Source organism: Sardina pilchardus, chromosome 21 (assembly GCF_963854185.1).
Source record: "Sardina pilchardus chromosome 21, fSarPil1.1, whole genome shotgun sequence".
NCBI classification, from domain to species: Eukaryota; Metazoa; Chordata; class Actinopteri; order Clupeiformes; family Clupeidae; genus Sardina; species Sardina pilchardus.
The window spans coordinates 10319180-10334179 of record NC_085014.1 but is presented as its reverse complement, the minus strand read 5'-3'; the positions used below and the strand labels follow the sequence as shown (position 1 = coordinate 10334179).

The window sequence follows — 15000 nt, the reverse complement described above, 5'->3', positions numbered from 1 at the left end:
GGCTGTAGACGCGCGCCAGCAGGCCGTTGGAGTTGTAGTCGAAGACGTCGTCGCCGCGCGCCCGCAGGAAGCCGTCCTCGTCCACGCGGTACTGGATCTCGCCCAGGCGGGTGACGCGGTCGCGCAGGTCGTAGCGGATGGGCGTGAGGCGGGCGCTGGCGCCCTGGCTCAGCAGGTTGATGTTGCCGTTGAGGTCGTAGCTGTAGCGCCACTGCGGCCGCTCGTTGACCAGCACCGTCTGCAGCTGGCTGTCGGCGTCGTACTCGTAGGAGCGCCGCGTGATGTTGCCGTCGGCGCCCACGCGCACGTCGCAGGTGACCACGCGGCCCCAGGCGTCGTACTGCACCGTCATCCAGTAGGCGATGGACTTGAGGATCTCGTACTGCACCTCCACCACCTGGCCGTAGGCGCTGAAGATCTTGGTGTGCTTCATGGCGTGCGTGGTGATCACCTGGTTCAGGTCGTAGTGGATGACGCTGAACTTGCCGAACTGCTCCACGCGGCCGGAGACGTCCACGTAGCGGTAGAGGTCGATGGGCAGCGGCGTCTCGTTGATGGTGGCCTGCAGGCTGGTCACGCGGAAGTTGTTGTAGCTGTAGTCGAAGCGCGCGTTCACCAGACCCTCCTCGCTGAATTTGAAGATCTGCCGTCCCACGAGAGGACCTGTGTGGGAGCAGTCGAAAACACGTCGTGCGTGAGAGAGACCCAGAGGAACGGAAGACAAAACACCCCCAACACACCACTGATCTAAAACAAAATAATGTTATCCATGTTGCACAAAAATAATACAACAAACGAATCATGTTTTTCTGATTAAAAGCTCTCAGTGGATGTTCCCACATTAGCTCCCAAATCCTTCTTGTGAAGCCCCAATAAATCTCATATGCAGATTAACCAGCATTAATCATTTATGCAACAAGCATTCTTCTAATGTATTTAATGATAATCTGCAAACAATTAACATCAACGGAGGGCCCTCGCACCTCTCAGTGCTCCCCGGCTTTTGTAATGTTCTAACTACACAATGCCTGGCTTTTAATTAAACTGCATAATGGGCCAGGCCAACAACAGTTATGATTGGGGAATACAGCCCTTAATGCTGGGACATTAATTTTAAGAACACCGTAAATCACACTTCCTATTTGCTCTCCGGATCTGGCAGGGCTATGACCGAAGTCGGTCTCTCTCCTTTTTTTTTTTTCTCGAGCAGGACCCTGGTAATAAAATTAATCCGGAGCCTTTGAGAATGACTGCGCGCGGTCATTAAAGGAGCGAGATGAGTTCGGTCCCTTCATGGCTGAAACACACATAAAAGGAAATGTCCCCAGAAGTCTAGTAAAAAACCAACATAACATTACACACAGCCGGTGCTGAGACGGCGGACGGACGGACGGACGGGAGTCGCGCGTGCATGGCCCGCGCGTGGCAATGGCGCGGCGCTTCATTCATCAGCGCTCTGCGGTTCCGTATCAAGCACTCTCTCTGCTCATTGTTTCGCTCTCATCTCGTTTGATCGCTCGTTTCGGGCCGCAATTAGCATTATCAGGGCCGTCTCAAAAGGGCCGTTTGATGTGGGGGAAATGGATAACGTGCGCTGGGAAGGTTAAACTCCACGCAGCCCGAGGACGAACTGATAAATCAGAGAGCTGGAGGCAGGGTCAGAATGATTAACAGTATCAGACGCCGCGAGATGCCGTGCCAGAATCGAAGAGGCTCTCTTTTGTTTTGTTTTTTTTTAATGGGAAAACCCAAAAGCCCTCCCCCCCAAAAAAAAAATCGGCAATCTTTTACAGACACCTAGACGCAGTACCCCAGAGTGAGAGTGTGATTTGAGCGTCTCCTGAATATTTAAATCTCATCACGCGGCGGGAAGTAATTTAAAAAATCAACACGACGCCATATGAACCCACGGAGCTGCTTCACAGTGAAGTCCGCATAAACACTGCAATCTTCAGTAAGCCACCGCGACTCTGGTCTACAGTATGTTAATGCTAATGAATCTCGACTCTTAACCAACCTGAGGCACTGCCAAACACACACAGGTAAGGAACACAAACGTGCTTCTGTGTTCTACAGTATCTACTGAAGCTGAGGTGAATCCCAAACGACATACAGCTATCTAAAGTTATTGTGTTATCCATTCATATAGCATACTGCTGTCAACGCATCCACAGCACAGCAGCAATGCAATATATTTAACAAATTTAACTAATATTTTGGAGGATATACACAGTATATATATATATATACATCCTCCAAAATATATGTATATCATATAATATATATATATATATATATATATATATATGTGTGTGTGCGTGTATGTATGTACATACTTCCTTCCCCCTAGCATTTAAGGAAGAACATTTATTAATTTACGATACATTCTTCAATCACAAAGAAAATTGGTGTCCTTAGCAACTTTAGCATGGTATCAAATACATGTTCTCCCCACTGTGTATATACAGTATATATATATATATATATATATACACACACAGTGGGGAGAAAATGTATTTGATACCTTGCTATATATATATACTTATACACACACACACATATGGACGTTTGGACCCCAGCCTGAAGACCCTTGCATCCCTCACCTATCTGTCTGTAGCGGATGGTGCAGATGAAGCCCTCGTGCGTGAGGTGGACGGTCTTGACCACGCCGGACGAGTCGTTGTGCGTGAAGGTGACCAGCGTGGTGTCGTAGAGGATCTCGGCGAGGCGCGCCTGCTTGGTGTAGCGGTAGAGCGTGCGGCGGCCCGTGCCCAGGTAGAGCGTCTGCAGCAGCCGGCCGTCCTGCGCGTAGTCCTGCATGACGGAGGCGCGGCTGTCCGGCGCGCTGTAGATGTTGCGGTAGTAGCCCACCGACAGCATGGACTGCAGGCCGTGGCGCACCATGCTGGGCATGGTGACCGACAGCAGCCGGTCCGTCTGGTCGTACTCGAAGATGTAGCGCCGCTGGCTGTGCAGCAGCAGCATGATGGACTGCAGAGGGGTCAAGACAAGAGAGAGTGGACCGACGTTGAGAAGGGGAGGCTGTGAAGTGTGAGCGTGTACACAGAAACACACACACACACCCTGCCCGGTCCGACACGGGGCGACCACCACACCTTGGCCCTCTACTCACACTGAGTAGAGTGTGACTGGCAACCGCCCTATAAAAATAGATACCTCACACCTCTTCTGTGACTTCCGTTGATCTCTCTAGGTACTTAAACCTTTTTGCTAACCGTAGCACTGCTATTCAGCATAGCGATGCAAAGATTAAAAAAAACAAAAAACATATTGCATTACATTAACACTGGATTAAACGCACTAATTACAAGATCCAGGTATAAAAGCTAAACAAATTAGAATCAATCACGACAGCTCGACCCATCGGTGTGTGTGACCCAGGTGGATCCCAGGTAAGGGTACCGTAATGTCCCTACTTTTAGCCGCGGCTTGTATACATTGATTTTGCAAAATTTCTTCAGCTATGAGGTTTTAACTTGCATAAAACACTGTCCTGCGGCTTATACACAATGCAGCTACAGTAATTTCCAGCATATAAACCGCATTGTGCATATAAGCCGCAGGACAGTGTTTTATGCAAGTTAAAAGAAACAAAACCATATTAACACCATATTAACTGTCCACATGTATTAACCTCATAGCTGAAGAAATATTGCAAAATCAACGTATAAGCCGCGGCTAATAGTCGGGAAATTACGGTAAATGTCTACTGAATGTCTAACACTCTGTAAAGCGCCTTGAGACATGTGTAATGTATTGGCGCTCTATAAGCGACATTAAATTGAAATTGAAATTGAAATTACGGTAATACACAAGAAATTGCCGTAATCGCACCTTCTCCACGAACGAGTACGTCCAGATCTTGCCGTTGACCCACGTGCGCGACACCAGCTTGCCGTTGTCGTACTCCAGCTTCTCGGACCAGTTGCCGCGGTGGATGTGGGTCACCTGACCCGTGGCAGAGTAAGTGGCGTTGACCTCGTTGTACTTGCTGCTAGGCGACCACTGGACCGGCCGGCCCTGGGCGTCGTACAGGATGTGCAGCGTGAACTTGCGGTGGTCGTCGTAGATCTTGCCCACCCGCGTGTGCGGGTCGAAGTCGATGGAGAGAAGGTTCCGGTTGTGCGCCTGTCAGGTAGACAGATAGATAGATACTTTATTGATCCCCAAGGGGAAATTCAAGCAAAGGTAAACATCAGACCTCAGAATCAGTTCCAGCTAGTTAAACAGGTCAAAAATCAATGGCATGAAAGGGACATTAGGTACGTTGGCACAATTAAAAACACAATACTAAAACACCAAACTCAGTTTAACTAAATGTTTATTTAGGATTTTGGTGACTTACGACATTTCTGTAATAGCCTACACCTTTCCTATCTGAAGTTATATTAGGAGAACACTGACTTTTGGGCTTCAAAATTAATTCTGATCTCTGGGGCTATTGCAAAGATCCTTGTGAACCATCAATGGCAATGATTCTAGGGCGGAGCTTCATGGTTATTGTCAGTCAACAAGCCAGCCAATGACAAATTTAGAGCGGTAGGCCCGCCCCAAATGGTTACTGTTGCTTTGTCCAACAACCGTTAGCTCACGTCCAAAATGACAGCTGGACAGCACTCTGTTCACCAAAGATTCTAGAGCAGAGCTCTGCTGCATTTTTTGCCACATGCTAGAAGAGATGCACAGAGTGATAACAGATGCAGATCATAAAAAAGATACGTAGATAGATCATAAAAAAGGGTGAGCAATATCACGCTGTGTTCACTCATTTCTACATTGTCAAAGAGCAATAGCTTGGATGACAAGATATTCATTATCATGAACGTCAAGAACGCTAGGCTGTAGCCTGTGGTTAGGCTACACATGCGAGACTACCTCCCGACGCGGTCTCAGTTCTGTTCGCTTTAGAGGGGTGCGAGTTTATTTCGAATGCGCACACAGTCAGACGGTATGCACAAGAAATGCTGAGTCATCGATCTGTGTTCATTTAGATAGCGGAACAGGGACCAAAGCGTGAAAACTCTATTTACATAGAGTGGTCAAATGGTGGCAAACCGGTCAACAGTTCACAGACGTGTCCGTTTTCTGGCAGCGGCAGTAGAGCGAGGGCCATTGTGGTTTCTGCGCTTGAGGCTGAGAAAGACCCAGTGTTTCATATGCATGTTATACTACAACATGTAGCCTATACTCTAAGTATACTATAATGCAATACATGCAATATATACATTAGGGTGCATCAAAAAAGAACATTTTTGAATTTTGATATGGCTGGGTGCTAATAGTGTTCCAATATAGGTAGAAACAACACATGCAAAATATTTTTCCAGTACATGATGATTTAGGGGTGCCACCGCACACCTGTTTTTGGTGGATAAAGTGGCTGTGGTTCTCAATGGTCGCCATGGCGATCTGAGGTAAAAAATGCTATAGCTCATTATTATGGCTTATTATTACATTACTACTATCATATCTTTAGTTGTGTCTTTGTACACGTATTTATCACAAGTCATTTAAGTCATATTTATAGGTATTTGGTGCTCATTACATCTATAGCTAACGTGAACTAGCAACAGTTTGCTAACCACACCACCTCCATTGTGCATCCTACACTGGGACAGCAAGTTAACACCGATGCTCAGCAATGTGTGCCAGTTGGAGGAGTGTCCTGCTGTACAATGGAAGTTGGAGATACAGAGCGGCTTCAACTGCTTGGTATCCTGGCGTATTAGAAGTAGACCAATGAGTCATGCCCAATGATCATTGCCCGGTTGACATGCAAGTTGCTGCAGGACTGGTGCTGCATTGACCAAGTTGTCAACATGGCATTTGACACCACTGCGTCAAACACCGGCCATCTCACTGCAGCCTGCATTGCCATACAGCTCTCAAAGGCCCGACCACTGCTTTGGTCTGGGTGCCGGCATCACATGTGTCAGTATCACCCCATGTGTATACCAATAAAGTAAATTAAACTTTATATCCCTGCTGAAAAAAAAAACAGCATAAGATGGTTTGCTGGTTAACCAGCTTGTCAACCAGCTTGTTTGACCACCCTATGATGGTTGACCAGCTAGACAAGCAAAACTCTTTTGAAAACATACCTTCAGCTGGTTTACCCAGCTTATGATGGTAGGCTACAGTAATTCAGGCAGCCCTGCTGAAAAAAAAAACAGCTACAGTAGAAGCCAGCTTATGCTGGTAGCTGGTTTTAGCTGGTCTTCACTGCTTTTCTTCCAGCTATTGCTGGTCTTTGACGGTGTAGCTGGTTAGGCCACCAGCTAGACATAATGGCGTGACCATCTGAGGAAGCTGGTTGTGCTGGTATGACCAGCCTGTCGTGTGGAATACAGCTGGTTTAAGATGGTCATGCTGGTGACCAGCCTGCCAAGCTTGACAGAGATGGTCAAGCTGGTTTTCTAGAATGACCAACATAAGCTGGCATGGCCAGTAAAAAACAGCAATGTAGACCAGCAACACCAATTAAAATTACCAGCTTGAGGTGGTGGTACGACAATCAAAACCAGCTGAATTACCATCGTAAAATGGGTAAACCAGATAAAGGTATGTAATAGTTTTCGCAAGAGTTTTGCTGGTCTAGCTGGTCAACCATCATAGGTTGGTCAAACAAGCTGGTTAACAAGCTGGTCAACCAGCAAACCACCTTAAGCTGTCAGGCTGTTTTTTTCAGCAGGGCAGAATGACCATCTTACACCAGCTGTGTCCCACACAACAGGCTGGTCACACGACCAGTCACGCCAGCATGTCTACCTGGTGGTCTAATCAGCTACACCAGCAAAAAAAAAAACAGCAAAGACCAGCTAAAACCAGCTACCAGCATAAGCTGGTTTCCTGCTGTTTTTTTTTCAGTTGGGATGTGTGTCCGACATCCATCACTGCTTCACAAAATTCAGGGTAAGGCCATGTGAACAGGTCCCATTGACTTCCATTCATTTTGTCCATTGGACATTCTTTCAAAATGAATAGAGACTCTTCAAAGTTGAATTCTGAGAAATGCCCAAGTTGTAAAAGCAGACAACTTTTACTTTGATAACCCTACAGAGCATGTTACTGTATAAAAGTTCACTCTATTCAATATTTCCAGGTCAACCTTTTGCAAATTAGTCGAAAATTGCGCATTTTTCGAAATTTCGCCAAAGTTCATGTGTTAGGTGGCACCCCTAAATATCAATGAAATTCCTTAAAACTTTGCAAAAGTCATTTTTTTCTTGATTGGAACAAAATGCAATGCCAGCCAAATTGATTTTTTAAAATTAAAATTTCCCATTCAAATTTGATGCACCCTAATATACATATACATCTACATATTCGCATATGCTGTCATCATATACTGTATATCGCATATAATAGCTTGCTATATTGACAATTGACCAATTAACCTTATACTGTATTAATAGACCTAATTAAGCACTTCCAGTTAAATGCATTTCGTTCTTTAAGTATCTATGTTTGTCCAGTGACAACAAAATCCAATCTAATAATATATTTGTCATGAACACCACACAATAATAGAGTGTTCTTTTACAGGCCCCTTATGATACCTGTGGAAAATGCAAATTTTGCAACGGAAGACTCCGATGCATCCAAATGATTCTTTCACCATAATTCCTCTGATGATTTAATGATTCAAATGATTTATGATCAGCGGCACACACAAGTCAGGCACAAACATTGCGTGTGAGAGACGGATATATGATGTGTCGGCAGGAGAACTAATCTGGGCTATTGTTTGGCCACTTGGCTAGCCTGCTGTGTTTGCGTGCTGATTTGGTCCAGTAATGAACTCTGGAGGTGTTTTAAATGGCACTCTCTCGCTCACTCTTTCCCCTGCTGCTCAGAAAACCATTGACATTTGGCACCCTGTCATTTTCCTGCTCTGTTCAATATTTCCGTGCAGGCTGTTATTAGCAGTCATTAAATCTGACATTATAGCAGAAGTTTTCTCTCTCTTTTTTTTTCACTTTCTTTCCAAACGGCGACGCTGAAGGACGTTGTCTCACCCAGCGACTGGAACGTGTGAGCGAAGAGTGGGCCGTGTCCTGTGTGTGTGTGTGTGTGTGTGTGTGTGTACACCAACAAGTCAGGGCACACAATAACAAACACACTAACACACACATGTTCCATTGCACACTGTACTTGTTGCATTGTGTGGCTACAGTGGTCACAGTAACAGTGGCTGGGGATTAGGGCATGTGTGTGTGTGTGTGTGTGTGTGTGTGTGTGTGTGTGTGTGTGTGTCTGTGTGTGTGTGTGTGTGTCTGTGTGTCTGCGTGTCTGTGTGTCTGTGTGTGTGTGTGTGTGTGTGTGTGTGTGCACGCTGTGTGACTCAATAAGGTCACGGTGCTATTACGAGGCCTTCTGAGAGTGAGAGTGAACTCATTCCCCTTCTTTATCCAGGCGTTTGTTTAGCCCTACCTGCTGACTCATATGGAGACTTATTACGCCGGCGCTAGTTTAGACAAGTGGGCCCTGGTGTGTTTGGACGCTGATTGAAAAACAAATCTCATAATGTGTGTGAGTAAGGTTCTGTTATATCAATTCAATCAAAAGCAGGAGTTAACCTCCAATAAATCTCCGATGACAGCAATTAACATGGCGTTTGTGTACTGGAGTTCATTGTTTGTTTATGCTAATTCAATGAACAGTGTTAAAAGATCTTGATGGTATCCACTGAGGTGATCAGTGTGATTGAAATGGGACAGTGGACTTGGTCAAGACAATCACGCCATGATCTCACTGGATAACAGATGAGTTTGTCTGTGCTGCGGCAAGAAGTGGTCAGGAGGTGATGACTAATAATGATCGACGAACGACGAACGGCGATCATAAAGACAGCCGATGCAGGCCATTAAAAATCATTCTAAAAATGGTTTACAGCTCCTTGCTCTCTAATCTAAATTGTACCAGTGGACTTTACAATGTGACCGTGAATTGAGATGATTGAGTTGTTACTCTCTCTGTCTCTGTCTCCTTCTGTCTCTGTCTCTGTGTCTCTGTCTGTCTGTCTCTCTCTCTCTCTCTCTCTCTCTCTCTCTCTCTCTCTCTCTCTCTCTATCTCTCTCTCTCTCTCTCTCTATCTCTCTCTCACACACTCTCTCTCTGTCTGCTTGTCTTGTGTTTGTTACTATCTAGTGATAACCACCATATGGCTATTCCCTACACTGCATAATCCACAGTATGTTGGTAAACACTGCACCAGTAGTTATTGTAGCTATTCACTAGAACACACTATGTAGGTGATGATGACCGTGTGTTCTAATCCCATGCCATGCCTAGTGCTGAATATGATGACTGTGTGCCGGTAGTTATTGTAGCTATTCACTCTAGTGTACTATGCAAGTGATGACCCCTAGCGCTGGTTATGATGACAGTGTGCCGCTAGTTATTGTAGCTATTCACTCTAGTGTACTATGCAAGTGATGACCGTGTGTTATACCGGTAGTTATTGTAGCTATTCACTCTAGTATACTATGTAAGTGATGACCGTGTGTCCTAAACCCACGGCATGCCTAGCTCTGGTTATGATGACTGTGTGGGCGGCACGGCACGGCATGGCACGGCTCGGCGATGGCGGCAGGCGGTCGGTCAGTCAGCACCCTCACCCTGAGCCTCCTCTCGTAGGTGGAGTAGTTGGCGCGGGCCTGGTCGCGGCGCTGGCGCCACTCGATGAGGCTGGGGCCGTGCTCGCTGGGCAGCGAGATGTTGCAGCGGCTGAGCGCCGGGCTGACCAGGCCGCCGGACACGTGGGGCTCCGCGCTCAGGGACACCTCCATGCCGCTCGCCAGCGACACGTGCAGAGAGCCGTCCGCACTCACGCGGTAGCTGTTCTGAGCGTGGTCTACAGAGAGAGAGGGAGGGAGAGAGAGAGAGAGAGAGTGAGAGAGAGGGAGAGGGAGAGAGAGAGAGAAGGGAAGTGGAAAAGGAGGGATAGAGAGAGAGAGAGAGAGAGAGAGGGAGAGAGAGAGAAGGGAAGTGGAAAGGGAGGGATAGAGAGAGAGAGAGAGAGAGAGAGAGAGGGAGAGAGAGAGAGAGAGAGAAGTGGAGAGGGAGGGATATAGAGAGAGAGAGAGAGAAAGAGAAATAGAGACAGAGAGAGAGAGAGGGAGGGAGGGAGGGAAGTGGAGAGGGAGAGATATATAGAGAGAAAGAGAGAAATAGAGAGAGAGGGAAGGGAAGTGGAGAGGGAGGGATATAGAGAGAGAAAGAGAAAGAGAAATAAAGAGATGTGAGAGGATGTATACAGGAAGAAAACATTCAGAGCTAGAAAAAAATGAGCTTAAAGTGTGTGTGTGTGCAAGTGTGGGTGGGTGGGCGTGTATGTGTGTGGTTGTGTATGTGTTTGTGTGTGTGTATGTGTGTATGTGTGTGTGTGTGTGTGTGTGTGTGTGTGTGTGTGTGTGTGTGTGTGTGTGTGTGTGTGTGACAGAAAGAGAGGTTTAGGCTTTAGAAAAGTGTTAACTTTTGCACCTGTGTGTGTGTGCGGATGGGTAGGTGTGTGTCCGAGGTGTGAGTCACATCTTGCTTTCCAAACAATTGTTTGGCTATGCATAGTGTGTATGTGTATTTGTGCCATGTGTGTTTGTCTAAGGAAGTGAGTGTGTGTGTGCATGTGAGAGAGAATAATGACTATATTGCTTCAGTAAGTTTAGAAGTGTATTTGTGTGTTACATAATGTGTGTGTATCATACAATTAGGGCTGTCAAAATAACTGATTAATTTAGATTAATTAATTTGAGATAAAATAACTGATTAAAAAAATTAACGCAGATTAATCGATGACCTTTGACCCGGAGCCATTCTAGTCAGTAACCATTAGACCGTAAAATGGGGAGACGAGAATGTGCTGCCTGGATCATTGAATGGCACATTTACTTAAAAAAATGGCCTGACGGTGTTTAAAATAAAGTGTTGATTAAAACAAAGTCCTTTGCAATGTCTTAGATGATGCGCCCCCCCCCCCCCCCACACACACACACACAAACACACAAACACACACCACCACACACTAAGTGACAATAACATTGCTTTAGGGACTTTAGCAAGTTGAAACATGACCGATCTTCATTTATTATGGGAAAAACACACATTTAAAATGACAATAACACATTCTGGCAGACTCAATATGAGATTGAAACCCACACACACATACACACACTCACACTGACTCATACTGGCCTGTGTGTGTGTGTGTTGGACAAACATATAAGACAATACAATTGTTAAACATATCTGAAATGAAAGAAAAGTGTAAAAACCTACCTATTACATATACTAGCAATGTGTATTATCAGTATAACCAGCATTTTAGAAATATGGAAAGACAAAAAGACAAAAGTGGCAAGAAAGAGGTGTGTGTGTGTGTGTGTTTTTAACACGTATTGTTCTGATGAGCTGTTCACACCTCTGCAAAAATCTCTCACACAGTAGATGTGGAGTGGTGGTCGTCTGAAGTCACACAGCTCCACCCCCACCTTCACACTCGCACGCGCCCCCCCCACACACACACAGCTCCACCCCCACCTTCACACTCGCACGCGCCCCAGACACCCAGAGCACAAACAAGAAAACCGACAGAACGGCTCAGCTCGGCGCCACAGTCCTGCAGCATCTGCAGCCAGCCGGCAGGACCCACTGACCACGAGAGAGAGAGAGAGATAGAGATAGAGAGAGAGAGAGAGACAGAGAGAGACAGAGAGAGACAGAGAGAGTGAGTGTGTGTGTGTGTGTGTGTGTGTGTGTGTGTGTGTGTGTGTGTGTGTGGCTACACCTGCGTAATTATGTTGTTTGATGTACTAATCATGTCTGTTGATTTCCTTCCCCCTGCCTCCTGCTTGACTGAAGCGCAGTGGGGGGCTGAGGGAGTGAAGTTTGCCTGTGCGCTGGAGGGAGCCATTCTGGGCGCTCTTTCCCAACGCAGGGGGTGGGATAGCACCCAGTCAGAGATGACAGAGGTGTGTGTGTGTGTGTTTGTGTGTGTGTGTGTGTGTGTGTGTGTGTGTGTTTGTGTGTGTGTGTGTGTGTGTGTGTACACCCAGTCAGAGATGACAGAGGTGTGTGTGTGTGTGTGTGTGTGTGTGTGTGTGTGTGCACCCAGTCAGAGATGACAGAGGTGTGTGTGCCCGGGGTGGGATATGACGACGGGGGGGAAATGATGTCATCTGTTCCCGCCTGTTGGCCTGTTGGCTGAGCTGTTTGTATGTGCGGTTGGGATGGTGTGTAGGAGGCCAGGTTGCACCCATGTCTCTGTGTATGAGACATGCTGAGACCCTCCGAACACGCACACACACACGCGCACACACACACACACACACACACACACACACACACACACACACACACAGAAGCTTTTCTGTTGCACTTGTTCTGTTACATTTTTTACATCCCACTCACTCTACATCACCTTCTGTCACCCTCTCTATCTCCTTATCTCACTTATCTCAGAGAAAGTTTGTCTTTCCCGACAAGTCCCTCTGTGTCTCTGGCTCTTTTACTCTCTCTCTCTCTCTCTCTCTCTCTCTCTCTCTCTCTCTCTCTCTCTCTCTCTCTCTCTCTCTCTCTCTCTCTCGTCCTTTTGTGCTTCTGCGCGCACCACGTCTCAGATAACACAAAAGATAACCCCCTGGAGAGAAGGAAAAAACAAGTCTGTTTGATCACAGTTGGCATTTTTCTTTCCTACATTAAAAAATCAATATCTGTTACAATATTGCTTCATTTGCTTGGCAAGGCCAGATGAGATAGATACAGAGCGAGAGAGAGAGACAGAGACAGGGAGAGAGAGAGAGAGAGAGAGAGAGAGAGAATGAGAGAGAGATAAAGAGAGTGAGTGGGAGAGAGAGAATGAGAGAGACAGAACGACAGAAGAGAAAGATACAGGAACAGAGAGAAAGCATGGAATACTAATGAATGATTAATGTGCATAAATAAATCCTTTTTATGACAGAGAGATAAAGCCGACGCGGCTCCTATAACAGGCAAACCCACCCACTACGAAACGGCTCTTTTCCGAGGGAAGACAGCGCTTCAGTTTCCCCTGTTCTGCTAGCAATGGGACTTTAACAGCAGCAGCAGCAGAACAGCTGAACAGCCAACACCCATCCGAGGAAAGGCAGCCCGTTTTTCCCGGGAAGTGTAAGTCTGAGAAATTGTTTTTCTTTTCCTTTTTATTACTTACAAAAATAGATCAGCAACGAGTGAAAGCCTGCGGTCCACTTCAGCTAAACAATAAAGGGATAAGAGAAATGAAACAGAAAGGTGTTTGGTCGCCAGCAGCGGAGGCCTACTGTACCTTGGCGGAAGGTGAAGATGGTGTCCGTGGCGGAGAAGTTGGTGGCGGTGACGAAGTTCTCGGAGTTGGAGCTGTCCACCTCCACCCGTACGGACTTCTCCATGCTGCCATGGTAACTGGTGACCTCCCCCGTGGGAAAGGTGACGTTGATGGCGTGGCCCTCAGTGTTGTATCTGCCGAGGCCAACACAACAACAGCAACATTGCTCTCTGTTGCCTCACACACACAGCAACATGAAGGTCAAACTTGCTTCCATTAATAGGACACTATGTCTAGGAGCATGTGGGGAAGAAACTGGTGGGTAGAGCATGGTCACGAGAAGGAGGGCTCTAGACAGATGCCCACATGAGATGGCATGGTGTGTGTGTGTGTGGGGTGGGGGGTGGGGGGGGGGGGGGGGTGGGGGGTTCAAGATTTGGTCCTGGGCAGGGATATCTACTCTCAAACAGGGGCACTGACACATAACATCAGACTTGATAGTTCATACCCACTGTTCCCTTTATGTCACAAGATCAGCTCAAATACTGACTCCGGATCAGTCGCTTCCATGAGGTAAAGCTTGGGTAGAGTCCACATAGCAGGCTTTACCAGTACAGATCAAGTCACAGTCCTACAGAATGCTAAAATGTTTAGCTATGGAACTGAATCTCTGTGGCAGGCCAGGTTGACATTTGTATTCTTAATGGCTGAGTGTGTCATACCCTCCACTAGATGGCAGTAAAGAACAATAGAGAGAAACACCCTGCCTCATCTGCGGAGCCACAGAGTAAAAACTGTCATTGGCTGGTAACTACCACAGGGGATTTAAGATGGGAATGTAACATATGTCTCTCTGAGAGGGATTTCAAAATGGCAAAAATGACATCTCTAATTGCACCAAATTCTGCAGCAATATTGTGGCAGCATTAGTTGTCCGTACTATGACCCATTCTGTAAGAGTGAGCTGCTCTGAAAGCTTTCAGCGAGAGAGATGAGGACAGAAAAGTAGAGGAAAGAGAGATGTGAGGAGAGCAAAAGAGAGAGGGATGAGGACAGAAATGTAGAGGAAAGAAAGAGACGTGAGGAGAGCAAGAGAGAGAGAGATGTGGACAGAAAAATAGAGGAAAGAGAGAGATGTGAGTAGAGCAAGAGAGAGAGGGATGAGGACAGAATAATAAGCAACATAAAAAAAAAGTCGTACTCGTAGACCGTGGTCCAGCCGTTCTCGTTGCTCTTGGTTGCTAGGAGACCCGTGCCGCCGTGGTACGACAGGTGCGCCACGTCGTGCCCCTGCGCCGACACCCGCTTCAGCGCCCGCCCGCCCGCCATGCTCACGCTCAGCCAGAACACCTGCCCGCCCGGCACCACCAGCCACAAGGGGGCGCCACCACCACCACCACTGCTCCCGCCGCTGCCACCTCCTCCTCCTCCTCCACCTCCTCCGCCCTCCCGCCTCACGTGCACGGCCTGGCCGTTGCTGGCCACCACGGCGCTGAGGCGTCCCTCGGCCGAGTCGTACGTGAAGTTGTGCAGGAAGTCGCCGGTGATGAGGTGGCGCGTGTGCAGGTGCGTGCCGTTGGCGCTGAAGACGTACAGCTCCTGGTCGAGCAGCGAGGGCACCTCGTAGAGGCCGGCGGGCGTGGGCCGCGGCCGGTTGGCGCTCACCGCGCGGATGCGGATGTTGCCCAGGTCGGCGA

At 47.3% G+C, this 15000-nt stretch overlaps 1 protein-coding gene across 1 annotated transcript in view; it reads right to left on the bottom strand.

The window, feature by feature from the left end:
* Positions 1-15000, bottom strand: part of LOC134068481 (teneurin-1-like) — a 263996-nt gene that overhangs the window by 4393 nt on the left and 244603 nt on the right. Inside the window, exons 27-32 of the mRNA XM_062524127.1 lie at positions 14505-15000; positions 13325-13497; positions 9642-9877; positions 3856-4149; positions 2604-2991; positions 1-663 (exon numbers count right to left, since the gene is read on the bottom strand). The exon at positions 1-663 is cut by the window's left edge and continues 561 nt beyond it; the exon at positions 14505-15000 is cut by the window's right edge and continues 78 nt beyond it. Coding sequence (XP_062380111.1) covers positions 1-663; positions 2604-2991; positions 3856-4149; positions 9642-9877; positions 13325-13497; positions 14505-15000 — 2250 coding nt within the window. The remainder of the gene's footprint in view (positions 664-2603; positions 2992-3855; positions 4150-9641; positions 9878-13324; positions 13498-14504) is intronic.